This window comes from Chlamydotis macqueenii, chromosome 9, assembly GCF_036417535.1.
Source record: "Chlamydotis macqueenii isolate bChlMac1 chromosome 9, bChlMac1.mat, whole genome shotgun sequence".
Taxonomy (NCBI): domain Eukaryota; kingdom Metazoa; phylum Chordata; class Aves; order Otidiformes; family Otididae; genus Chlamydotis; species Chlamydotis macqueenii.
In genome coordinates, this window is record NC_141564.1 from 2,111,347 (window position 1) to 2,137,869 (window position 26,523).

General features: G+C 43.8%; 1 protein-coding gene across 6 annotated transcripts in view; it reads left to right on the top strand.

Annotated features, from left to right (window-relative positions):
• Positions 1–25,787, top strand: part of DOCK10 (dedicator of cytokinesis 10) — a 143,425-nt gene extending 117,638 nt beyond the window's left edge. For 4 of the 6 annotated variants that reach the window (XM_086754232.1, XM_086754226.1, XM_086754227.1 and 1 more), the window contains exons 34-56: positions 132–243; positions 935–1,056; positions 1,142–1,256; positions 1,595–1,661; positions 2,410–2,457; positions 3,052–3,153; positions 5,319–5,443; positions 6,085–6,197; positions 6,911–7,048; positions 7,956–8,138; positions 8,651–8,761; positions 9,645–9,860; positions 10,560–10,617; positions 10,942–11,040; positions 12,281–12,387; positions 12,875–12,997; positions 13,702–13,815; positions 19,242–19,388; positions 19,633–19,843; positions 21,555–21,745; positions 22,414–22,514; positions 22,830–22,968; positions 25,048–25,787. In XM_086754232.1, coding sequence (XP_086610358.1) covers positions 132–243; positions 935–1,056; positions 1,142–1,256; positions 1,595–1,661; positions 2,410–2,457; positions 3,052–3,153; positions 5,319–5,443; positions 6,085–6,197; positions 6,911–7,048; positions 7,956–8,138; positions 8,651–8,761; positions 9,645–9,860; positions 10,560–10,617; positions 10,942–11,040; positions 12,281–12,387; positions 12,875–12,997; positions 13,702–13,815; positions 19,242–19,388; positions 19,633–19,843; positions 21,555–21,745; positions 22,414–22,514; positions 22,830–22,968; positions 25,048–25,167 — 2,862 coding nt within the window. In that variant the 3' untranslated portion in view covers positions 25,168–25,787. The remainder of the gene's footprint in view (positions 1–131; positions 244–934; positions 1,057–1,141; positions 1,257–1,594; positions 1,662–2,409; positions 2,458–3,051; positions 3,154–5,318; positions 5,444–6,084; positions 6,198–6,910; positions 7,049–7,955; positions 8,139–8,650; positions 8,762–9,644; positions 9,861–10,559; positions 10,618–10,941; positions 11,041–12,280; positions 12,388–12,874; positions 12,998–13,701; positions 13,816–19,241; positions 19,389–19,632; positions 19,844–21,554; positions 21,746–22,413; positions 22,515–22,829; positions 22,969–25,047) is intronic. The other 2 variants (XM_086754229.1, XM_086754231.1) reach the window with 2 other exon arrangements.
• Positions 25,788–26,523: the final 736 nt, after the last annotated feature.

Below are 26,523 nucleotides of genomic sequence, written 5' to 3' on the forward strand. Positions count from 1 at the left end.
GTCATGTCTAAACAACTGAAAGCAGATTTTCAAGCTCAGTGTCTCAGAAAAGCCTATCGGGTGTGGTGTCACTCCAAAAGTCGTGTGTGATATCATTTACTGGAATTTGGTCTGTTTCTTTCAAAATACAGGGATCGAGGGATGACTTGAGCACAGCCGGAGGATTTCAGAGCCAGACAGCAATGAAACACGCCAACTCTGTGGACACGTCCTTTTCCAAAGACGTTCTGAACTCCATAGCAGGTATCAATACAGGTTGAACGTGCACACGGGTGGATTTCTGTGTGTTCAATCCATCGTGCTTTCTGCGCAGTGTTCATGGAGGACATGATTAACCCATTTTATACGATACTCAGGGAAACATGGTGTGCAATGTTTCTCTTCCCATTGGGTGTTTTTGGATTGATTTTTATTTCTTTTGTGAAGCTGCTGCTCTTCCACTGCTTCACTTACTGTCCTGCTTTGGAACGATGCCAGTATTTAGGCTCTCACAAATCCCGGCGCCGGAGTTCATGCTTGTAATCTCTCCCTAACTTAAGAATAGTTCCGTGGTTTCTCCTGAAGTCTCTTGGAGGGAAGTGTTCTTAGTTTTCCCAGGCTTAATGGAAGGGCAGAAACACAGCTTATTTTGTTCACTTCCTCCGAACCCCATTTCAAAATTCAGGGAAGGGCACGGGCATCTTTCCACTGATTTTTGTGGCTTTAGGGCAGGCCTTACAAAATGCAACAGGCCATTTTAATGCCACGAGTAACGGCAAACTGAATCATTCTACTTCAACTTGTTGCATGTTTTCAATACTAAATGTGCCCATCGATAGCTTTGCTATTGGAAGTTCACAGCACACGACGCATTTTAAGTTTTCCATTTTTCTTGTTAGTTTTTGTATCCATAAATGTTTTAGTTTAGCATGTTTGCTATGACTTTCATTTACAGCCTTTTCATCAATAGCTATCTCTGCAGCAAACCATGCTGACTCCAGAGCTTCCTTAGCAAGTCTTGAATCTAACCCAAGTACCAATGAAAAAAACAGTGAGAGAACTGACACGTGTGAAAAGGTACATGTGCAAATGTTGAGAACGGTTACCGGAGGTGGAAACCTGTCGCTGTCCATAACGAGGCCCTTTGCTGTCAATTCAACAGATCATGAGACCTTTGTCTTTGATTGGATCGACTCTTCGTTTTGACAAGTTGGATCAAGCTGAAACTAGAAGCCTTCTTATGTGTTTCCTTCACATTATGAAAACCATTTCAGAAGGTAAGACAATCATAGAGTCATAGAATGGTTGGGGTGGGAAGGGACCTGCAAAGCCCATCCAGTCCAACCCCCCTGCAAGGGGCAGGGACATCTCCAACCAGATCAGGTTGCTCAGAGCCCCGGCCAACCTGGCCAGGAATGTTTCCAGGGATGGGGCATCCACCACCTCTCTGGGCAACCTGTGCACTCGCTACCTAATTTACGTTCTTGGAAAATATTGTGATTTCTGAATCCAAACAAATACTAAATTAGAATAACTGTCAGTGTATTTTACGGGCTTTGGGTCAAGTATAGTTCCCTGTAACAGATACTTAATACATTTTAATATCTCCCTTTAGACGCACTGATTTCCTACTGGTTGCGAGCACCATTCTCTGAAATAACAGACTTTTTCAGCATTTTAGAGTAAGTTCACTTTGTGGTTGGTTGATTTTATGTTAAATGATGATGGTCTGAAGTGACCGCTGCAAATAATTTCTCTTTGGGTTTGCCCACCTAGTGGAATAGGCTGAGGTAGCTTTTGTATCTTAGATTATTTGCCATAATCTTCCAAAGTCGTAATGAGATGTTACTAATAAAATCCATATCCTCCAATATGTTGGCCGTTTCCATGAAGAGGGGGCATAATGCTTTGGATGTTCCTCCTAAAAGAGATTTTCATAGTAGTTTCCCCATTTGGGGTCAAGATTCTGTTCTTCCCTTGAGAAGAGAAAAGTATGTAGCTCCTCAAAACTTCCAAACAATAAGAGAAGCGATGTGATGCAGGGTTACCTGCTTTTCACAGCTCCAGGGTGGTTTGATCAATCCAATCTAAGCATGCCTGCAGAATCCATGCAGGTAGCTGGGTTAAGAATTTCCTCACCGTCTCGTAAGCGATATGTGAGTTCTTTAACTTCAGCTGGTGAAGAAGCAATGCTTTTGCAGTTTGCTTTTGACTTTGCCTCCTCGCCAAGCAGGAATCTTTCACCACAGAGAAAGGGAACAAGGGCGTGGGAAGTGGTGCCACATCTCGCGCATCCCTGGGCTGGGAACTGCTGCGTTTGCTTACTAGGAGATGCGTATGCCATGGGTTTCTTCAAGGCACTAAGATTCAGCATTTTTTCATAATTAGGAAGCCACCGGTAGACATAAAATATGTTGTTTTCTCTTTCAGGGTTTGTCTGCAAAATTTCAGATACCTAGGAAAACGCAATATTGTAAGGTAATTCTCTGGTTATAGATTGTTAGAACATTCCTGCATTGCATTAGGCTTAAATGAGGTTAACAGCCAACGTGTGCTTTGTTTTTCACCTCGGTGCAAACAACGTTGTCGTGATGTTCTGGACATCTGAGTGTAGCTGGTGTAAAAGGTGAATTGCATGTGATGATAACCACTGTTGCATTTCTAACCCAGAATACTGGTCCATTCTCAACCATATTTCTGTGCATATGCCGAACAAAGGAACTTGTTCAATCTGTGTAATGGAAAGAATGGTTTTGATGGGTAGACATAAATGTTCCACAGCGATTAAAAAAATAACAATAATAATCTACCTCTACTTGCTCTCTGAAAAAGCACAAGATCGTGTTCCAGCTGTGAAATGTGAAATGAACGCTTTGTCTCAGTTGATGTTTCATTTTTCATTTAACGCTCCCACTGTGGATTTGTCTGTATGTCATAGAAAAACGAAAGGTCGCTGGATGAACCAGTTCATGCTCCATGGCAGGTTTTGTCAGGCCTGCGCTTATTCTTCAGAGGCATGGCAAAATCAATGTCATGTTCCGTTCCAAGTTAACAGTTTTTTTCTCTTCACAGGAAAATTGCTGCTGCTTTTAAGTTTGTTCAGGCCACCCAGAATAACGGAACCCTTAAAGGGTCGAACTCCTCTGGCCAGGCGTCGGGTCTGCTCTCGCAATGGTAATGACACAAACGATTAACTCCTGTAGAACCACGCTCTTTGGTGTCATCCTCCAGCCCTCGTACGCCGTCACAGCGTTGACTGAAAGGAGGTTGACACGACAATGTTGCGTTCAGAAGAATCCTTATTTACTGTCGATATTGTGAAGTATTGCAGAAACAGTAGCTGTGGTTTTCAGCTCAGATCCATGTCTGAAAGATAATCCGCAGTTTTCCTGAACCTGAAGGAATCCATAAGTCTGCCACCTTATGCTTTCATGGAATCTTGCTGCTTTAGGGGTAAATTTCTATGGATGCAGTTACAGCACTGGGGAATTTCTTGCTCCCCAATAACCCAGGAGTGCAGAGGAGGAAGCATCTAGCAACACAGAATCAAACTTAAGAGTAGATTTGCTTGACTCTCATCTTTTTTATTAACAAGCTGCCAAGCGTAGCGTAGTCCTGTACTGTTACACCGTGTTTCCGGTTACAGAATCTTTCTTTCCTGGTCTTTTTTTTTCCTCCCTCTTCCTAGTGTTTCCAAGATTAAATCTTGCAACATGGCAAGATTTCATCATTTTCATGGACAGCGTGGTAGTAGGCTGCAGATGCAGCACATCTTTCATAATCTTTTTGATCCCTTTAGGGGGGAAAGTGTCGTCCTTTTCATGTTAATAATGTAAAACTCAAGAGAGAAAGCAAACTTTTGACTGGGTGCAGCTTGTAGTTGTATCTAATAGCATGGTGAGAAGGTCTCCCTTCCTCATGAGCTTGGATCGTTGACTTTTCTTGTTGATGTATAGCTAGAATATACTCACCATTATAAGCAGGTATCTCGGAATGGAACAAATAACACATAGGAGGGGAAAAAAGACACTTTCTCTGCCGTACATCTTTCTTTTTTCCTCCACTGTGCAGTTTTCAAGAACTGTGTTATCCCAGCCTGAACCGACAAGCAGCCTTTAGGAGACGTTTGTTCTGTGACACGTTTGCAGATGCACCAACACGGTGGCAGTCCAGAAAATAAAGTCCCGTACTTGCTGTCTCCAGGGCCTTCGCGCTTTAACTGTCACAGATCAGTATTTGTTGTCCAAACGGCTATTTATTTGTTGTAATGCAGACCATTTTTTGCTGATAAGTTGGGAGATGAAGTATTGCTGGTGATCAGCTCTAACTTGCACTTGTATTTATGTATTTCAGTTGCTGAAATGTTCATATGAAACTAGATTTTTCACTCATACACATGCACACACACAAAAAAAAAACCACAACAAAAAACCCAACCAAAACTCTTAAACATCTTCCAAATCCATTAGTTTGCCAGGACATCCACCCAGATCCTTCCGCTGGGACCACTAATGGAAGACTTTCCAACACTGATTGGCAAAAGTCTGGCCGCTAATTCCATACCTGTGTTGGGAACTTTTTCTTTTTAGTCTGAAATGTTAATTTTCTAAATTATTTTTGTAAAATCAACCAACATAAAAGAGGGTTTAGCGAGGTGCGGGAAGTAATTCTGTCCTGGAATATTTTTAAATTATGCAAATTTAGGAAGATACATTTTTAAAGACATTTTTTAAAGGGTATTTTAATAAATGACCTGAATTTTGAGAGATGTTAATTTTATAGTGGTTACAAATTCAAAATCCTTTCAAAAATTATGATAAGCGTTGGTATTTTAGTTCTAAGCTTCTCATTATTAATTAATGATGCGTTTATCAGCATCAGAGAGGGTTAAAAGAACACACACATTGCGCGCACACATTTTTACTGTCATTGTCAGTTTGTCATCATTTTTTTTCCCCCCTCACAGAAGCTGTATTAGCTCTCTCATGAGCAGGATACGTTTTTCTTGTATTCAGAGTTAACAGACCCCATCTCAGTTTCTCTTCAGCCAAAGGCAGTTTTCCAAAGGTCAGCCAGCTACTTAAGCTGATGCTTTTTTCAGTGCTCAGTGACTATTTTGTCTCCTGTGTTCTCAAGAAATCGCAGCACATCTGTTTGTTGTCTCCACCTCACTAACTTTGTTCTTCATCTTTGTTTCTCCGAAAAAAAATTTGCATCCATTTGTTTAACTTGGCCTTTGAGGAGTACTGCAGAAAATTCTAACTGACATGGAAAAATCCTGTATAGGCACTGTAGTTCATTCTTTGTTTCTGTTTTTTAACGGTGCCTCTCCATTTCAGGATGCATTCTACTTCTAGTCATGAGGGCCACAAGCATCACAGATCTCAAACATTGCCAATAATCCGTGGCAAAAATGCACTTTCTAACCCCAAACTCCTCCAGATGATAGACAGCAGTACTGCAAGTAAGTATAAAAAATTATTTATTTCCCTCTAGAATTCTATGGGGTGTGCGTCAGGCTCTATACAATTAAATCTGCTTTCATGAGTGCCAGTGAAGGAGAGAGCCTAAATGTAAATAGAGCTGCTGACTCTGCCTTTTTTTTTCAGGAGACTAAGAAATCTGAGCTTAAATTTGGTCGAAATTAATTACGGTAACCTGACACATTTTAATAGCCTTAATGACAAGTTATTCCCTCCTTCCCAGCATCTCTTGCATCTAAGGTTATGTACCTTGCTGTACAAGCAGATGTACACTGGCTGAAATATTATAGTTATTAGATCTAGCAACAAAAGTGACCTTTTCATGACAGAACATTCTTTAAGTGATGAGATCAAAGTAATCTATCCCACCTTCCAATTAGGTTTCTCTCCTCCTTTGAGGACAAACAGAAACAATGAAAGAATATATTCACGTCGCTGGTGCAGCTGATAAAAGTTGACTCAAATTCCCTCTCCTTTCATCTCCTATGAGCAGTTTTCTTCAAAAAACCCTTACAGTTAATGTACAGTTAGGACCCCACCTCTACTGTGCTGAGATTGCAGGATTACGTCATCTTTACCTCCACTCAGAAGATTTTGTCATCTTGCTTTTTATATGTTGCAGGCAGCTCCAGTGAGACAGACATTGTGCAGTACGTAGACACAGAAGCGAACATCGCTACGGAAGTGTCCCTCACAATCCTCGACCTGTTGTGTCTTTACACGCTGAATCACCAGGTACGTTTAGCTGTTTCCTTTGCTGCTCGAGCTGGTGCCATGGGCGCTATGTGATGGAAGGAAGGCCTGGGGGAGCAGGCACACAGAAAACCTGAAATGCCTGGGGCAGCAGGATAGGGAAATAAGATACACCAGTCATCAGTGAAGGTATTTTATGAAGGAATTGACTTGTAGTACCCAAACTGAATAGGAGGATATGGAAGAAGAGCATGCCATGTATCCAGGGCGATGTACAGCTCTGCTCTGTGTGAAAGGGTTGTGCATCTACAAATACATCACCTTATCTGAGTCATGCTTATCCCACTAGATTTCAGAGATTTTAGACAAAAGATTTCTGAACTGCTTATCATCTGTATCTCTTCAAGTCACAGGTGGATCCTCTGCCTCTTCAAAAATTGCTCTACAAATAGCCCCAGAAGGTCTCACGGCTGCAATACAGCAGGCAGCTGCTGTTAGATTTAGTGTCTCCTTTCTGCCCCCTAGCCCTCAAATCTAGCATATGCCATCCACAAGCAGGAGTACAGGCATAGCAAGGTGCTTGTCCTTGAAAAACTGCAAGTAAAAAGAGTCTGCGGCAAGCTGGGAAAGCCTCATCCGCAGAGATTTTACACTGAAAAAAGCATCTCCCTAGGAACACTTGATGGAAAGTCCAGCAGGTCCTTCTTCTGTTTATTCACTTCTATAACCAACTGTCTTGTCTGTGAACTTCTCAGAGGCAGCTCCAGCAATCCGACTGCCAGAACGCGTTGATGAAGAAAGTCTTCGACACGCACATGCTCTTTTTGCAGATCAACCAGTCGGCAGCAGCGCTCAAGCACGTCTTTGCTGCCCTGCGGCTGTTTGTAGGCAAGGTAACTACGGTTTTATTCTGTTAGCCTGACCTACTAATGTGTTACCGCACGGGCAGCTTGAGGACAGCTGGGTGCTTTGAAAGAGTTCTGAACTTCACTGCGTTGATGCTCGTTCCTGACAGAGATGATCTGATTTATTGATGATTAGAAGTGAGACGTTCACAATATCTGAGAAATTAGTTCTGTTTTGGAAAATGAAAAATTTACTAAGAAAATGCAACTTGTAAAGTAAATAGATGAGTAATGTCCAGGTCTGTGGTGTCTGGCTACATCATTGGCTCTCATGCTTTTACCACTCACGGAAGAAAGCTTAAAGCCCCAGAGGTCCGTGGTCTTCATGGCAGATACCTGGCTTGCAGAGTCCATTGCTGAATGATTACGACTCTCCTCAGTCTGTCTTCTGTTATATCCACCCTGCTGATAACTGTTGGTGTGGTGTGGAGAGCCGTCCTTCACTCCTGTCTCCTGCTGTTCACACCCTTGACCGCTGGGAGTTTGCTGACTTTGCTACCCGAAGTATTTTCTTTCTCCTGAACAGCGTTCATGGCAGCGATGAGCACTATGAATGCTTTTCCTGGTTAACCCTTCTCCATTCCTTGCCACTAGACTACTCTGCTTTTACGTTTGCTGTCTGCCAACCACTGACTGGACTTCTGGAGGCCATCTTGGTGTTGGATTCCATATGGTGTTTGTGTGAAATGCTGTGTGCAGCTTTTACCTAACCTTAATTTGCACGTGGGATTTTGTTTAGCCAGTGGCTAATTCTTTCACTAAACTCTGGCGTGAATGAATATGTGAGAGTGCATTATTTTTACTGAAAGCTTAAGAGAAAAAAAATCCTGACTCAGAATAAGTGTACGAAGGCCTAAGAGTAATGCTAAACATATTCACATGCTTTTTTCAATAGTTCCCGTCAGCATTCTTCCAAGGACAAGCAGACCTCTGCGGTTCACTCTGCTATGAAATCCTGAAGTGTTGTAACCACAGGTCACGTTCAACCCAGACAGAGGCGTCGGCTCTTCTTTATTTTTTCATGAGAAAGAACTTTGAATTTAACAAGCAGAAATCGATCGTCAGATCCCATCTACAGGTAAGTGAAGCACGAAATTATCAGTATTTCGCTGATGTTCATTGGATTTTATCATTATTATTTTTACACGTTATAGCAAAGCAATTATTTTGGAGTCCTCAGACAGGCATTTCGCTGCGGCAGCTTGATTCTCCTGCCAAGTCTGAAGACACTGGGCTGTTTTCTCTGCTGTTCTTGGGCTGCTCGGCTCTGTTCCAGGGAGAGACAGCAGCTGTGGATGTAGCCCATGGCCAATAAACAGCCAGACAAATGGCTGTTCTTGGTTAGGAAGGGAACAGAATCTGATCGTAGGGGAAGAGAAATGTAAAGTCCAGTAACGATGCGTTTACACTGCAAAATGTGAGCAGTTATGTTGGAAAGATTGCTCACCGTCCTTGTGTTTGTATGTGTTGTCCTAAGACAGGTACAAAAGTGCCTGGTACATCAAGTAATACTAAAACAGGGATTAAAAACTATTCGGAAACTTCTTTTCTTTACTAATCACACCCTGTGTTTGCTCCCACCCCACACAGCTCATCAAAGCAGTGAGCCAGCTGATAGCGGACGCAGGGATTGGCGGATCTCGTTTTCAGCACTCACTCGCAATTATAAATAATTTTGCTAATGGAGACAAGCAGATGAAAGTAAGACACGTTTTTTGTCAGTTACTACCTCTTGCAAAAGGTCAGCAATTTCAGAGGAGCAAGTGTTTCAGTCAATAAAACTGCTGGCTTTTATTAAACAGTGATTTATGCATTCATAGTGTGCCTTTTTCAGGCAGCTTGAAATTCATGAAGATGTTTGTGACTCAGAAGCTTAATTGAAACTCATTTTTAAAACCAAAAAGATTTTTATTTGAAAATTGTATTATTTGTTACTCACTGCTTATTTGGTGCGTTTGCCACCGTTGTGACTAATGAAACACAATTGCAGTTGAAAACCATTTTTAGTCTACAAACTGTCCCTTCGGTCTGTTCAGTAAACGCGTAGCAAAAGCACGCACAACACTCGGGGTTTGTAACAGCTTGCTACCCCCTGAAAAAGGCACTGAACTCTCAGATCAGTTCCTGTTGCTGTTATATTCATTGTCTGCACTAAAGGTGTTGGGAAAAGATTGCAATCTTTAATTTTTACAATTCCTGTCTAAACATTTGTCAACATACATTTTTAATTTTATACTCTGGCGGTGTTTTTCCTTCTCTGAAGGTGACTTTGGGTACCTCCACCAAGGTTAACAATGAAGTAAGCAAATAGGTAGATAATTACCATAAGTAATTTGATGTCTTATTTAATAAGATGCAGGTACAATTGTATTTGTTTCCAAAGTCCAGCTTAGATTTACCAGCACTGCAGTCAGGAGCCAGAGCTTTATTCCCCGCAGCGAAACATGCTGTGAGTGTAGTTAAGCAGGACTATCTATAGTTTGTCAGCTGGCAGGTCTTCTGCAAGCAGGGCTTAAACTCTTTCAGGGGTGCTCACGTGGCTCTTTGACTGGTTTTAGTGATGGATTGCTTCTCTTTCCCAAAGAACGTTAATTTCCCAGCAGAGGTGAAGGACCTGACCAAACGCATCAGGACGGTTTTAATGGCCACAGCTCAGATGAAGGAGCATGAGAAAGATCCGGAGATGCTTGTGGATCTGCAGTACAGCCTAGCAAATTCATACGCCAGCACGCCTGAGTTACGGAGGACGTGGCTTGAAAGCATGGCCAAGATTCACGCAAGAAATGGAGACTTATCAGAGGTAACGTAAATAAATTAATAGGAAATCTATTTGTCTTTAGGCCAAGATGTTCTGATGAAAAAAAAATGTCTGCCTGAAAGACAGCAGTAGTGATTTAAGAGAATCATACAGTATTTCTCATATACTTGAAATTAGAGGAAGATAGGTTTGAAAAACACCTGGAGATGTGATGTGCTCATTTTTCCAGTTTGCCTAATCACGACTACGTGATACCTGCTTGAGCAAGGCTTGAAAACATCTGACGGGGAAGCTGGGGTCAGTATCATGTTAGCGTTGCTGCTGAACCCTAACAGGCACAGGAGGTGTAGAGTAGATGAGGTTATGAGCGGTGTGTAACTTACATAAAGGATTTTCTTCTCCCCAGCTACAGCTTAGGAGAGGAGCTTTGTTTATAACATGTTGTCCTTCTCATCAAAAACTCAATGGGTGATGCAAAACTCCAATGCATAAGCCAGGAATATCTTCTTTACTGAGTAGTCTTAATGATTTCCTTGAGCGAATCTGTGCTTTTACTGAAGACACCTAGCGAAATTAACACTCAAGAAGGATTTAATCATTTAATCCTTTACTTTCTTCAATGGTTATATTAATTTTGTCTGCCCTTTCCTGCCGTATGAGGTGATGGAAGTATGTGCTCCATGTCACATCCGTTGTACGATATACTTTAACGTATACATGTATCTTGGTCTCTCGTTACAGGCTGCCATGTGCTATATTCATATCGCCGCGCTCATTGCGGAGTACCTGAAAAGAAAGGGTAAGGTCAACACATTCAAAACCAACTACGTATCTATAAACATTGCAGTTGAAAATAATTTTTGACTGTTCTGCTTTCTTTCCTTATACATAAAGTATTCTTAAAGCCATTTGAATTCTTCCCAAACATTTTATTTTTAAAATCTATCGTAAATGGTAGTCGTAGCCCAGTGAAGGTGTACGTTTTGGCTAAAGAGGGTTAATTAAATGTTTAGTAAGCTAGTGCTAAAAGACAATGCCTCACTTGTTAGTCTGTTGTTATTAAATATGCATGTATTAACACGTACCAGTAGCAGTGTACTAATACCATCTTACGCTATCATAGGTTACTGGAAAATGGAAAAGATTTGTACCTCACGTATGCTCCTGGAAGACGGTCAAGTCTCTGATAGTAATGTGTTACTAACAACTCACAATGGAGGAAGTGAGTGCTCTAACCGTGCCTGTTTATGGGTCAAATAACAAAGTTAGGGAATCAAATTACGGTTGCGTAGCTGATCTGGAAAAAATATCTACCGAAGCGAAGATATTTATAGTGCATGTTGATGGCTGTAATAGCAAGCGAGTAATGTCGGAAATGTTGTACGTGACGTTGCTGGTGCTCTCTGGCTGGTTGGATGAGTTGCTCAGATTGTCTCGGGGCGTTTGCAGCAAGAGAGCAGTCTGCTCTTCGTCGGCAACAGAAATCCCTCAGGTCAGCTGGTGCTTAGCAAACAAATCCACGTGCGGTTCCTTGACTGTACAAAGCTGGGAGGGCACAGGGCAGAACTAATATCTGGTTATCCATGTGTAGCTTAGAATAAAGATCTTTTTAAATCTGTGATGCTTATTAGAGAAATGAAGTGCAGACCTATATCATTAAATGCTTCTGTGCCAGGGGTTAGTTTATGAAATGTGTATTTCAAAGTAATTCTCAGCATGAGATATTCTAGCAATTTTCACAACGAGCAATATCTAGAGGCAAGGGCAAATATCTGGGGAAGAGAAAACTTAGTTTTGGAAAGACCATGGTTCTCTGAAACACTTGGAAGTGTCTGTGAGCGAGATGAAAAAATACATCCTTTCAGAATGCAGCTTTCTGTGGAGAGCTGTATTTCGGAGACGGTTCTATTCGTGGTAAAATATTTTACGTGAATCACAGTAGGTGAAGTGAAGCACTTGTGGGTCTTTTTTAACCTATGTTTAAGTGATTTTCGAAATGTGACAGAGGGGAAGGAGCCCCCCTCTTTCAATATGTAAAAGTTAGCTTTTTAATTGTGCCTTACTGGCATTTTCCTACTTTTAAATTGAACACGAACTGTGTGAGGAGTTCATCGCCTCTGCTGCTGCTCAAGAGTTGTAGCTGATCTGCAATGTGCAGTGCCTGTGTAGGTTGCTCTTCCTGCAACCATTGCACTAAGGCTCCAGCTTAGCAAATATTAAATGTAAGCTCAGTTTTAATCCCTGTGAGCCTTCCCATCAGCAAGTGGGTTTATATCATAGAGAAAATATGTAGTAGTCTCATAATCCAGTCAGCTTCATTTGTCCTTCTCAGCAGTCGGGCTGTTGAAAACATAACAGATCTAGTCAAGTAAAATCTCTCTGTTTTATTGACATGCCGTAGCTTTTTGAATTATCTCGGTTATTCAGTCATTAATTGACATTGTTATGGCTTGCACTTCAAGGCTTATTCTCCATGGGATGGCCTGCTTTTCTGAGCATTACCCCCAACATTAAAGAAGAAGGCGCCATGAAGGAAGACTCTGGGATGCAAGATACTCCCTACAACGAGGTCAGAGGCGTTAACGTTTATAGACTGGTTCTGAATAAACAGAGGGCATTATTTCCAATGGATGCCTGCGCGTGTCACAGCAAATTATAGCGAGAGCACGCTGCAGGCGGTGTTAAAAGGCGTGCAGCTTTTGAGGGCAATGTCATAGCCGTCATACTAAATAGCAGGGATTGGGGTTTGGCTAACCAGAACGTTAAGTACCAGAGCTGGAAGTTAGGGCAAGGAGGAACCCACAAAGCAAACCCATTTGTCTGAACAGAATGTCAAATATTCAAGTATTTTCACATTACTGTTATTTCAGTTATTTTATCTAAAGAAGAGCTAGGTCACCAATACCTGATTAACCATTGTGTTGTGGAAATCAACCTTAATATAGAAGACACACAACAAAAATGAAATAGCGGGCATGCCCCTTTTGCTGCACTGCCGTTAATTAAGTGCCACCAGCTGTCGAGCCACCGCACTGTTTGTATTTGTGGAATTGCAGAACGTTCTTGTGGAGCAGCTGGAGCTGTGTGTTGAATACCTGTGGAAGTCTGAGAGATACGAGCTTATTGCTGAGGTGAACAAGCCTATCATTGCTGTTTTTGAGAAGCAGAGGGACTTTAAAGTAAGTTGGTGTGTGTTTGGTTGGTTGGTTTTTTTAATTATCTTAAGACAACAGTAAAAATCAAAATTTTTGGGGGGTGGGGAAGTACTTTCTTTAAAGGAGTGGGTTTTTCTGCCTGTCCGTAATTTCTCCTTTTAATGCTTTGTGCTGTGAGTAAATGAAAAACTCTGGTACCTTACCTTCCTCTCTTCAGCATCAATACAACAGCAAACGAACAAAAAATTTTCAAACAAACCTCTCGTGTTAGCCAGTGGATGTGAATTTTTACATGTGTTTTTAAACCAAGAGCATATTTCTGTTGTATCTAGGTTTAAAAACTGCTGATAAATTGTGTGATCTCTTCACAATTCCAGAGTTTCTTCATTTCTTACTTACGTGGCAATTTCAGTACATAATGGATGACCAGATGATAATCTCATCTACTGATTTTTCTAGTTTAAAAGTTTAAAAAAAAGCGAAGAGGTAGGCAGATATAAGCTGTATGCTGAGGAAGTAGGTCCTCAGATTTAAGTTAGCTGAGATTTTGGTTCATTGTCCCAAGAGACCTTGAAATGAATCTTTGGTGACTGCTGAAGGGGTTAAACCTTAGCAAAAGGTTTGGTGACCCAGTGAAGGCCAGCCGTGCTTGCACAGAGCCCTGGTGTCGTTTCCCAAAATACTCCTGCTCTCTGACTTCCCTTCGCTCTTCTTGTTCCTCAACGTAGAGACTCTCCGATCTGTACTACGACATCCACCGCTCGTACCTGAAGGTTGCGGAAGTAGTCAACTCTGAGAAACGTCTCTTTGGGCGGTATTACCGTGTTGCGTTTTATGGGCAGGTGAGTCAACTGACACCCTTTGGTCTCCATTCCCAGATTTCAGGCATGTTCTTCTAATCCTGATGTATCTCAGGGAAGCTCTAACAGGGAAACACTTGGCAGTGAATCCTGGGGTAGGAAGTGCCTCGTGGGTCATACTCCAAGGAGGATTTTACTCAGAGAGCACTCAGTTACATCTGTGTGAACTGCTGCTATGGGTTTAGCGGTGTAATGGAGGACAGACCTGGACGTCAGCTTTAGTTTTTTACTTCATCAAAACTGAGGCTGAGGCAGGCTGGTTATTTTCAGAGTGAAAAATAAAACCAGATAAGACATCTTTGATCCATGGCCCTCTCCTCCAACAGAGCTAAAAGCAGAGCAGTGTGCAGTAGAAGTTCTGTTGTGTTTCTTGCTGACCCTGACTCCTGCTTTCAGGCAATTTTCTCTGCAATATACCGTAGAGTAGTTTTAGTCCCTCTGCTGCGCTTCAGCATCCTCAGAGCATTACTTTGTGCTTTCTTCCACCACAAACCAGTGCAGCACTCCAGCATGTTCTTTTAAGACCTGGTTTTGGCAAGCGCACAATCTCCTTTACTGTAAAATAACAAGGTGTGTAAACGACATGTGAATCATTCTGTTTGCTAATTAGATTTTAATGCAGAAATTTGCTCTTTTCTCCTTTTGATCTTATTCAAGGCTGTGGTAAGTCTAGTTCTTTTGCATGTTTTATTTAATTCTGCTCACACGTCCTCCATCCTTCCCTGTACCGTTACTGAACATTAACTTCCCTGTGCTCTTGATTCTTTGGTTCATGGCGGATGAAATAACGTTGTTTCATTCATCGTTGCATCCTGCAAACTAATTTTTGTTTGTGCGGTTACCTGAGTTATCAAGCTGTCTCTGTCTCCATGTTGTGCGTGCCCCGCGGGGCCCAATGCTGCGTCATCTCATCCCAGGGGAAGTTTTTCTCTCGACTTCCCTGGGAGTGGAATTGGGCCCCTTCTTCCTCTGTGGAAAAACTCGGTGTAGCACTGATGCTGTTTGAACGCGAGCCTGCTTTCCTGGCCTGCGCAGCCTGCGAGGTGTGGCGGTGGACAGCGGAGCGCTCTGGGCAGGGTGCAGCCACCACCCCTTGTCGGAGCAAGAGAACTGGGAGTCAAAGGGCAATGGCGAGTCCTTCCTCAAAACGGGGGCAGCGGAGGGGGAAACGGGGCTCTCCTACTTGGAGCTTCTTGCTGGGGCTATCCCAGCTGCTTGTGTGCAGGTAATTTAGCTGCAGCTGTTCTGCTGCACTGGGGTGACAGTACAATGACTTTTCAGCTGCCAGTGCCACAGCTTCATTTAAACAGCATTAGTGCTCTAAACCATGTAATTTTTTCCCAGCTGCGTATGGCTCGGTCTGTTCCCCAGTGCCCCTGGACACTGGGCTCTAAATGCAAACAAGCACAGCGTCCGCCTTTCCTTTGCGGAAGAGGTGTTACATGGTAGAAAGCGGGACTGTATTGCTCCTTGCAGAGGCGTGGTGATAAAAATAGATGGCACAGTGCAAATGCCTAAAGGTGGATGATTCCCATCAGCATCACTCGTGTCTCATTTACCAAGGGAAATAGAAGCGGGTGTGCAGAACCGGTTAAGGAGGGCTCACCAGTACACAAGGCAACAGCCAGGTGTGTGGAGCTTGACCTGGAAGGGGAGACAGAGAAAAGAGTCTGTTTCCAGTTTGCGTCCGTGGATTTTTTCCCTTTGGAAGGTTTCCTTTCTGTATTGCTGTCAGTCCCAGTGCCGCTTGCTGCCTTTTTGGCTGTGCAAGGGGAAAGGTCTGGGGCCTTTTGGGCCTTATTGCAGGCCTCCGTGCTGAAACCAGTCATGGTGCCCAATCCATTGAAAATATTAAAAGCAATTCCCTTTTTTTTGTGCATCTGGGAGACTTTGCACGCTTCCTCCCAAAAGCTAGCAGTTGTGGGGTTTACTGGCGTTGCACAGTAAAACCAGTGTGAAGCAATACGAACCGCTCTGCTTAGGCCGGAACAAAGGAAACGCCGCTGAGAGAAACTGGGGTCCCTTTTCAGTCTCATACGTGCGCTGTTCTAGAAAATACCTGTGGGTAGATATGTATGTAAGCACACAGATATTAAAAAAAAAAGAAAAATGTATTTTTACACATTTTGAGAGAATTGTGAGAGTTCTTAGTGGAAAAAGAAAATCTGCACTGCATCTGAAAACCATTCTTTATGCAAAGGCAGAGGCAGTGTTTGGTCACTGCAGGGCCCTCTGGAAGCAGGGTTGGGATGAATGCAGGCTTTAGGGAGGGTGCAGCGAGTTATTTTCACCAGAGAGCTTTATTTGCCAGTTCGGAGAGCCGGACCTGGTGGCAGCGGCTGGTTCAGACCGCAGATGGTGTTCAGGGCCTCTGGTGACAACATCTCCTGGCACCACCACGTGGCCGCAGCAGCCAGTGCGTATGAGTTTACGGTTTTATCTGCAGATGGGTGTTCTGAGAAATTGGGATCTTTCTTGAATTTAAAAAAAAAAAAGCTGTTGAATACATTGAATTGCTGAAAACTCCTATTGTGCTGGTAAGCAGAGACATTCAAGATGTGTTTTCAGAGAAGTGTTAGGTGAAGGTAGAAGAGCTGAAGAAGCTGAAGGGCAGATTTCTCACAGTGGTAAGCTGCGGGTTTACGTATGAAGATCAGATGATGCGTCCCCTTTTCCAAATGTGATAAAACAGCTGTAGCTTCCTTCCCAAAAAGTGCAGTGTGCTCACGTACCGCAGGAGGTGATGCTCGCTCCATACAGACAGGGAGGGATCCACTAAACACCCGTTCTTGGCAGGTAAAGTGGAAGGCTTTACCTCAGCACATTGGCTGCAGGGACGGCGTAAATCCGATTTCCCGTGAGCTCTGAGGGCTGTGACTGAGGGTGCACAAGGAGCAGGAAGGGCCTTTTCAGCGCTCCCACAGTGACAATCCTGGGTCACAACGTGATTCCCAGTGGAAACCAGTAACCTGCTGTCGGTCAGGTCATCTCCCTTCCGTTACGTTCGGCTGCTCCATGTCGTAATTTTATCTGTAAGGTGCAAAACCAAAGAGTATGAAAATAATCTGGGGACGTGCATCGATAATGTGACGTTGGCTGCTTAATATTTTCAAATCCTGAAACTGGAGGATATTTTCTCCTAAAAAGTATTTAATCTTCCTTTCCATAGTATTTGCCAGACACAGCATATGGCGGACATGGTTATTTATAGCTCACAATTAACTTCTGCTTGTCACTTGTCAGCTGGAATACTGTAGGGAATGTGTACTTAAATGATGTCTCTTGCATTAGAGGCGAGACTAAATCTGTTAGTTATTTGTTTTCAGGGGGTTTTTTTTAAGCAGAACCATTAATACAGACATCATCTTAGCGTGCCATGCAGCATCAGCACAGATTTGGCACGTACGTATAAACACCATGTTCCGGCGTGCAAACACGCACAAAATCAGTGTTGAAGGGGATAAACTACACTCTAGTTTGCTGTGTGATTAATTTGGAAAACATGAGGGTTTTTTTGTTGTTGTTGAAAACGTTGAATAGTAACAGAAAAACAGATGTTTTTTGAGAGAAGCAATCCTGAGTAGCATGCCTGAGTACGGTTGCAGGAGATGAATGAGGTTTTCCCACATAAAGCAGTTTTGCTTTAGCGGAAACAAGATCAGAAACCAGGTTACGATCCCACAGATCTTTTCTCAGTGAAATCGATAGAAAATCAATTGCTCAGCAAATGTTTATGGGGTATCAGCTTCTGAGCTCTAGATTTGTCCTCTAATTACCTGTGCAGTTCTTCATATGCTAGTGGAGATTAATGGATAAAAATTGTGCAGTGGTAAAAGGTTGCTGTGAGGCTGCTTTCGACACTGTCAGACAAGCTGCCGTTAGTCACTGTAATGCCCGCGTTGCTGTTGGCACTTGCCAAATTAAAAGGCAATTTTATTGTCCCTTGTCCTCACTGAAGGAGAAGCCGGAGATGCAATCTCTATTGACATAAAGCTAAGGGGTTTTTGTAAACAAACATTGAAATTTACAGCTGATTTATTTTAATTCTGTGTATTTTTTGGTGAAGATTTGCCTAGATTTTACTGGCCAAAGTTGAAATACCCTTCAACGTGGAAAGGCTGGATTTGCATGAGTACCTTCCAAAGAGATTTTGGAGTTCTCTCCCGACTTTCATTTGCGCTTCTCTCTTTTTCAAGAGATGGCACTTTGCCTAGGCATGCTGTAGAATTAGCTGTCCAAGCCACATCACGTTAGGGTTAAAGAGTCTTGGGTCTGGCATCATTCGTGCTGTCTTTTATCCCTGCAGCTTCAGGTATTTTCTTCAGGGTCCCTTTGCGTTAAGGTGAAAGGAGAAGACTTTGAGCACAGCTGCAGTGCTCACCGCTGCCAGCTTTTGTCACAGGAAATCCTAGGAGGAGAGCTTGTGCTGGTGGCGCTGGGAGAAATCCAGTCCTTGTTCATGGGGCACCTGCAGATGTCTGCTCAGCCGGGAGAGCTGCTTCTGGAGTGCTGATGTGCGTGTTGAGCGTCTCACCTGCACGTGATGCAATGCCATGTTAATTTTCTGCAGCCAGCATTTCTTCTGAAGCCTGACAGGTTCTTGTTCAGCTCTTCATTGGAGCCTTTTATTAAAACTCTGCCAAGTCCACCCAGTCTAATAAGTCAGTGACCTTAACGAGATTGAGCTTTTTTGCAAAGGAGCACAGTCTGTTTGTTTGTCTTTTTCTTTTCTTTTCTTTTCTTTTTCTTTTGAAGTGTAAATCATTTACTAATTGTCTCTGAAAATGCTACAATTCCATATGGCCTTTCAAGGTGCCACCAGAGTCCCTCTTCATCTGCCCTGGACGGATGCACACCAGTTCACGGGCACTGCCCATGCCTTGACCCCGCGCATCGCTGTGGGCAGAGGTACCCCGCACGTCGCTGGGGTACTGCACACGTAGCTCCCAGATAGGATGCGCTGGAGGTGCAGTGCTGCACGCGCCCCAGCTGCCTAGGCATCCAGCAAACAGCACTCGTGTTCTGTCAGCGTAGCACTTCCAAAATAGTTCATTTAAACAAATTATAAAACTTTAAAGGATTTCTAATGTCCAGATTTTAATTCATCAGGGTTTTTTCCTCATACAGAGAGCAGCATTCTCAAGAAAGCACTGTAAGTCTTTAAACAGCTAGGTGTCTTATATGAATAAATGTGTATGAGTTACGTCCTGGGTAACTTTGGAGATCCCAGGCCAGAGTAAATGTAGACCTCAACCATCTGCTGGGAGTGGAGAGAGGCAAGCTGTTGACTTAGGTGCTGGAAATGGCATACTGGAGGCTCTGGTGGGTATCCAGGCAACCTTGAGTCCTCATGTAAACTTTGCCCTGCCTGTTGTGTTCACTGCATCCTTCTGGTTCTTTCCAAACAGGGTTTTTTTGAAGAAGAGGAAGGTAAAGAGTATATCTATAAAGAACCCAAATTAACCGGCTTGTCTGAGATCTCTCAAAGGCTGCTGAAACTTTACGCAGACAAGTTTGGAATAGATAACGTGAAGATCATCCAGGATTCCAACAAGGTACAAAAGACGGGTGATTCTTGCACGAGGGGGAGAAGTGAGTGCATGGTTTATGTTTTGAGAGCTGTGTTTTGAATGAACGTGAACTGAGTGTGTGTGTAAACTGCTGTGACCTGGTTTTACAACCAAAAAAATACCCTTGACCTTATAGCGTGACGTGTGGAGGGCAGGGCAGAAATATAATGGATGCCTTGGAAGCTCATCACACTTAACAGAATTTTCTTGTGTTTGCTACTGTACACAGGTCAACCCCAAAGACCTGGATCCAAAATATGCGTATATCCAGGTGACGTACGTCACGCCTTTCTTTGAAGAGAAAGAAGCCGAAGATCGAAAGACCGACTTTGAAATGCATCACAACATCAACCGCTTTGTGTTTGAAACACCTTTCACTCTCTCGGGAAAAAAGCACGGAGGCGTAGAAGAGCAGTGCAAGAGGCGCACAATCCTGACGAGTACGTTTGCTCGGGCTGCTTCTCCCCTCCCATTGCACCTTCACCAGTTAAGCCCAGCAGGGCGTTTCGCATGTCGGGTTTGCTGCGGTCGGTGGGCACAGCGTGTTGCGCAGAATGATAAATAATCTCTTCAGTGTGTCCATTGGCAAAGTATGAGCTTTCTTACAGCCCTGCTGACCGTCCGAGGGAAAGTTATTTTCATTTTTGGAGCCATCAGGTGTCTTATTTTTCCTTATGATTGACATCTTAACTGTTCTTGCAGTGCTGTCATTTGGGAGTGGTTCTGCTGGAGGCAGCTTAGCACTCAAAACCGTTGTTCTTTTAACAACAAACAGGTCAAAGGAAAACAAAAGTAGGGTGCCTGTTCTGCTAAGAAGAGTAAAACTTGGCAGATATGAATTTTTGTTCAGAACAGGAGTAAGATACATTCTGTAGAATTTTTTACAGTGAGAGGTAAGATTGGGCACAGGCAGTGTTTTAAAACAAGAGTGTCAGGAGCAGTAGATCTGTCTGTTCTCACCGAGTCATATTAAACAGAAAATGTTTAGTTCCTTATCATGATGGAAATCTCTTTTCAAAGACACATCCTGTGTGAAACTACAGCTGAAACCTGACCTGTCTGAATTTTGGCTGCAAGTATGAGAAACTCTCTGAGATGGAGGCGTTGTCCTCACGGGCAGCCATGAGCAGAGAGGCTGATGCTCACAACAGAGGCCCCAGAGTGACAGAAAATCCAGTTCCCCAATGACTTGAGTGCATCTCCTTCCCCCAAAGGACAAAGCGAAGGAGGCTGCTTACGGGACAGGCGTAGTCGCCTACAAGTTTTGTTCTTGCAAGTCAGGAAAGACACACTGATGTCTGAGGGCGTCTTTTCCCTCTAGCACCTGCCTCACCTCAGTGCTCTTCTCTAAAGAAACGTCTTTCTCCCCATTCCTGTTTCAAGAAATCATATATTGTCATTTGTTTCCGACATAAAAATGTAGGAAAATTAAAAAAAAATGTGGCTGGTGTGGTACCTGCTCAGCATTTCTGCTCCAGAGCTTGCTGCCCATGTTGCGTGGAGGGCAAGTGCAGTCTGGCGGCGGCCTGCGAGTCGGGCACTCTGCCGTGCGCAGTTGTGACTCACGCTTCCAGCTCTGGGAGCCCAGGGATTCCCCCTCTCCAACGAGACGGCCACACTGTAAGCTGGAGCTCGTTTAGGTCTGATGCTCGCCGGAGGAGGGCATACGTGGAGTTTGGGAGGCCTTCCAAAGCGTGGAGGGCAACCAGGAAAAGATTGTTAGCTTAGATCAGGCTTAATGCGCCGTGACGGTACCCTTGCCAGACTCCCTGAGATCCCTGAAAAGGCCTTGACTGAAAGGAAGGGCTTTTAGCGATGAATAATTCCTGTCAGCTCCTGTAGCAGTATTTTGGTTGAATACCCAAGGTGGATTCTAAAACCTGAGGGGTGAGGGCTTTTTGCCACGTGGATGTGACAGAGCTCAGTATCAAACAGCGGTGAATTGAAAAGCAAATGCTCTTCCAGTGCCATCACAATTCAGTTTGGACTTGCAGTGTCACTTTTGATCATTTGGTGATTAAAACTTAATTTGTATGAATTGATAAAGAGATTGACAAAGTCAAAAGTTCATACTTTGACTTAATAGTCTTGCTTTCTTAAACGCTTTTTCGTTGGGTGAGTTTCTCTGACACATTTCTTGCTTTTGAGTAGCCAGTCACTTGTTCCCCTACGTGAAGAAGCGCATTCAAGTCATAAGCCAGACCAGCACGGAGCTGAACCCTATCGAAGTAGCAATTGATGAGATGTCCAAAAAAGTCTCCGAGCTCAATCAGCTTTGCACGATGGAAGAAGTGGACATGATCCGACTGCAGCTCAAACTCCAAGGAAGTGTCAGTGTCAAGGTAATGACAATTTGTCTTTGTTTTTTTCTTTTTTTCAATGCATCTGCCTAAATTTTTATTCTGATTTCCATCATTCAAGAAGTGTTTTGTCTATTTTATAGACATGGTCATAAAATGGTCATATCTTGTACTCCAGTGTAAACCTGTCTAAAATTGTAAGGGAATGAAAAGTTTTCCACTGATCTTGATGACTGCTGGATTTATGTGCAAATACAACTATTTCAGTCAAATCTTCTCTAAATAAAATGTTAAGGCTCTTCTAAAAGGACCATCCCATGTCACTTGAGAATACAGCCCACCACGCAGCCAAGCATGCAGATACTTGAAGGAGAGTTTGGTTAGGATTGGGTTTGTCATGTCCTATTTAGAGAAGTTGGGATTGGCGAGAGGTGCATGAATTTCTGGTGCCCCCGTTAAAATGCCTTCAAACGTATGGCTTTCTAGGTGGTTTCTAGCTGAGGACTTTCAAAGGCCGGTTTGTGCGACGCCGACTGGCGCCCTTTTCCTCAGCAAAACTCTTCAGGTCTCATCCAGGTGACAAGAGGAGCGAGGTGACGTTCTTCACACAGACTTGATTGCCCGAGACCAGTCCCCAGGCCATGGAACCCGAGAGAAAATGGCAGTAAACTGCTTGTTCTCTGCACCTAAGCTGTGTGTTTTTACCCCAGGTAAACGCTGGACCAATGGCCTATGCTCGAGCTTTTCTTGAAGAGACGAATGCTAAGAGATATCCTGATAATCAAGTTAAACTTCTGAAGGAAATCTTCAGGTAAATATTAAGTTTAGATTTTCCACCCTCTGCGTAGTATGAGAAACGTGAGTAGGTGTGACAGGAAATCAGGCTAAATTGAGCCATGCTGTCTTCCAAGCCATGCCTGGAAAACATTTACTGCAGTTTTGTGCTATTCTAGTAGCCTACATTCCTCATGACCTGAGGACGAGCTCTGAAATTCGCTTCTACAAGGTGTAGTTTGCAAGGGGGAGGAGAGGTACAGCAGCGTGTCTGTGTTTATATGCTGGTAGGCAGGGTTTTTTCACTACTACCGAATTTGTATGGTGGTTCTTTGTGGTTTTCTGCTTGCAGGCAATTTGCAGAAGCATGTGGACATGCTCTTGATGTCAACGAACGCCTGATTAAGGAGGACCAGTTTGAGTATCAGGGAGAGATGAAGTCTCACTATAAGGATATGCTCAGCGAGCTGTCGGCCGTTATGAACGAGCAGGTTAGATCGTCTGGTTTGGTGCGGGTCGGGCTGAATGAGGGTGGGTGATTGCATCTTCTAGTGACAAATGAAGCTGTAGAGCAAAATATGAGAAGTAAAACCTGGCACTGCCAGTTTGTGGGTTTGGTTTCCGCCCCCCCCCCCTCTTTTTTTAAATGCAGCTGTATTATATATAACAAGTCTGATTTATCAACAAAGATTTGTCATCTTGAGCTGGTTTTTCACGGGGTGGAATTGCTTTGAAGGCTTGGTGTGTGCCAGGTGGGGTTGAGCTCAGTGGTGGCTGTTCTTCTGTGAGTTGTGCTCCCTTCCTGTTTAGGTGTCTAAAGATTGGTGAGCCTCAAACATTCCAGTTCATAGAATCACAGAAGGGTTTGGGTGGGAAGGGACTTTCAAAGCCCACCCAGTCCAACCCCCCTGCAAGGAGCAGGGACATCTCCAACCAGATCAGGTTGCTCACAGCCCCGGCCAACCTGGCCTGGAATGTTTCCAGGGGTGGGGCATCCACCACCTCTCTGGGCAACCTGGGCCAGTGTTCCACCACCCTCAGCGTAGAAAATTTTTTCCTAACATCTAATCTAAATCTACTCCCTCTATTTTGAAACCATCACCCCTTGTCCTGTCACAACAGGGCCTGCTGAAGAGTTATTTTATCATGATAGTATCACTTGTTACTCAGTGCTCATGCCTCTCCAAAATAAAGGAAGTTATTTTGGCTCTCCACGCAACACGCATAGGCAGGACTGTATCTCTTGTGCGAATTACTACTCCCCACAAGAATGGGGACGCGTATGGTCAACTTAAATGAGGCATGAGCAGCCCGTGAGTTTCAGCATGCGTAAAATACCGGGCGAGTTCTGTTAAATACTCACACCGGTGTTTAGATCACGGAGCTCTGAGTTTTCCTCACGGAAATGAAAAGACTAAATAATACAGAATTACTGGTATGTAACAATGTTAATATGTAAAGAGTTCATCCAGCAAAAGTCAAAATCATCTGTTTAACCAAAACCGTCTGAATTTGAAAGTCCACACTGAAAAGCAGTCTCCCACTTGCAGCCCAGTGGGGCAGCCTTATAAACCACAGCCCAGTTTTCCAGGCAGTGTGTCTTTTTGGGAAAACTCTGCTCCTCTTGCAATGAGCGCATGAACTCCCTGCGTCTGAGCAGAGCGTTGCCTCGGAGCAATCCCGTGCTGAAACGTGGCTGAAATATTGATCTCGCAATTGGAAAGCTTGAGGCTCTATCGTGACTGCGCCGTGTGCTTTACAGCAGTAAGATTTGCCATCGTTCCCATTGTTGTATTCAAGAGGGTTTTGTTTGCTCAGTGACTCTTTCATCACCATGTTTTTCTCTTTTTTTTTTTTTGTTTTCCTTTGTTGTTTTTTTCTTTTCTGACAGCTCTGTCATGGTCCTTGCTTATACAGCTTCTCTTCTTCCCTGTCTAACATTTCCCTCAGTACTATAGCCAAAAATGGTACGTTCATTTTTCTTACATCTATTTTTTTCTTTCAATGTCACGTACTTTCCTCGCTTGCTTGTTTTTCTACTTGCTCTGTTTGTTTAGCTTCAAAAAGACAAGGTACACGTGCGAGGGGTTGTCCACAAGCGGTGCTGAGACGCATGTTCTGTAGGATGCTGGTTGTCAACTGGGGGAGGCTGGTGGGGCAGGGGCGCTCTTCCTCCAGCCCGCGGCGTGCGAGCGGCTCCATCCCACAGCTGCCCCAGTTGCTGGCTCAGGCACTGACGCCGTACCTGGAGGCGGTGTGATTTGCCCCAGTAATAAACGGTGTGGCTGACCTGCAGCTGGGGTTGGTAACTGGGGGCTGACGGCGTAAGATGGTGCCTGCAGCTTTGTGAAGGAGAGAGGTTGCTCCTCCACTGCTGGCGGCTGCGTGGTCAGTGGGGACGGCCCTTTCCCTCCATCAGATCCTTAGCATCATCGCAGAATAAACAAAAAATCAGGTTAAAAAACCTTGCTTAGATAATGAATCAGACACCAGACTATTCAGATCGCTCTCACTGATGTGTTGGTTGGGTTTTTTTTTCTTTTCCTTTTTTTTTTTTTTTCTATGAAAAGATTGCATACAAGGAGGACTCGGCAAAGCAGCCAGGAATGGAGCGCTCTTATTCACGAGTCGTCAATAGAGCCAGCTCGTCCGTGCCAGCAGCGCCCGCCCTGGCAAATCCTGATCCTTGACCGCAGCACGGGGAGCACCGGCCTGGGGAAGACCCGGGGTGGCTGGGGGTTTTTTATTATTTGAGATTTTTTTCCTTTTAGATTAATAGTACTGAAAATTAATTTGATCATGGACAATGCCAGGAAAAGGATTTGTGGGTTACAATTTTAATTTATTGGAACTCTTCACAGCGTTATTTTTTAAAACTGCAAGCTTGATACTTTTTTTTTTTTTTTTTTTTTTTTTTTGCCTGCCCCGATATTTGCACATTCCCTGTCTTTTTTTGTTGTTGTCTGTTTTTTGTTTGGAGCAGTCTTTATTAAGCCAGGCTGGTTATGAAATGCCCATTGAACAGATAGGTACTCAGCAAACCCTACGTTTGCTATAAGTTATAATATATCTAATACTAAGTCCTAGTATACATATATTTTAAAGGTCAGAGTGGATGTTTTATAACATTTAAGTATATTGCAACTGTAAATAGAAGATGTGTAAAATATGTCATTTTTACAAAATTTAAAAAAATATCTTTTTAGTTAATTATGACAAGTACTAAGAATATGGATAACATTCCAGTTACCATTCTATTAAAATATTTGTGTATGTGTAGAAAAGCCTCCATAAAATTTTCTCTTGGAAAGCCTGTGCGTTGGTTCATTCCCAGCGTGGGGGGGGATCAGGATGTCCCCTGCGTGCCGGCGGTCCGTCGTGTGGCGCTTGCCGATGTAGGGACGTTTACGACCGTCTTCAGAATCTGGCTTCAGGTTCTCTCCGTGGCTCCGGAATGGGACCACCTTGGGAAGCAGGGGCTCGCTGTAGCCGTCCTGCTCGAGGGCGAGGAAGCTCTGCTCTTCCTTTGAAGTTCACAATCCTGCATTTTGCCCAGGGCAAATCTCCATAATGTTCACGAGTGATTGCTCAGGTTGGAGGCCAGGGCAATGCCTCACTACGTGGGGATGCCAGCAGAGTTTTCCCGCTGTGTTCCATCATTCTGTCCAACTGTCTCCTTTTCCTGCACCTCTTCTTCCCACGACACTCCCAGTTCCCAGCTGGTGAATCTCAGGTTGTAGCCTGGCCCCGCAGGCGAGAGCCAAGGTTGGCCTCTAAATTTCACCCCGTTTATACGTGCGAGGTGAAAGTGCCATTATCCAGCCTCTGCCTGCTTGTCGGTGCTGCCAGCGCTTGCTGCCGTGTCTGGCTATCAGCAGATGGGGAATTTTTCAGAAGAAACCTTTGCTAAGATATCCAGCGTTAGCGCAGCGCTGGTGTAAGTCCGTGCCCCTGAGCTGGTAACAGCCCAAGCTCTCGCCCGTGCGCTGCGCACCAGCACCGACTGCGTGGCTGGACGGGGAGCCAGGCGCCTTCCTCATCCTCTC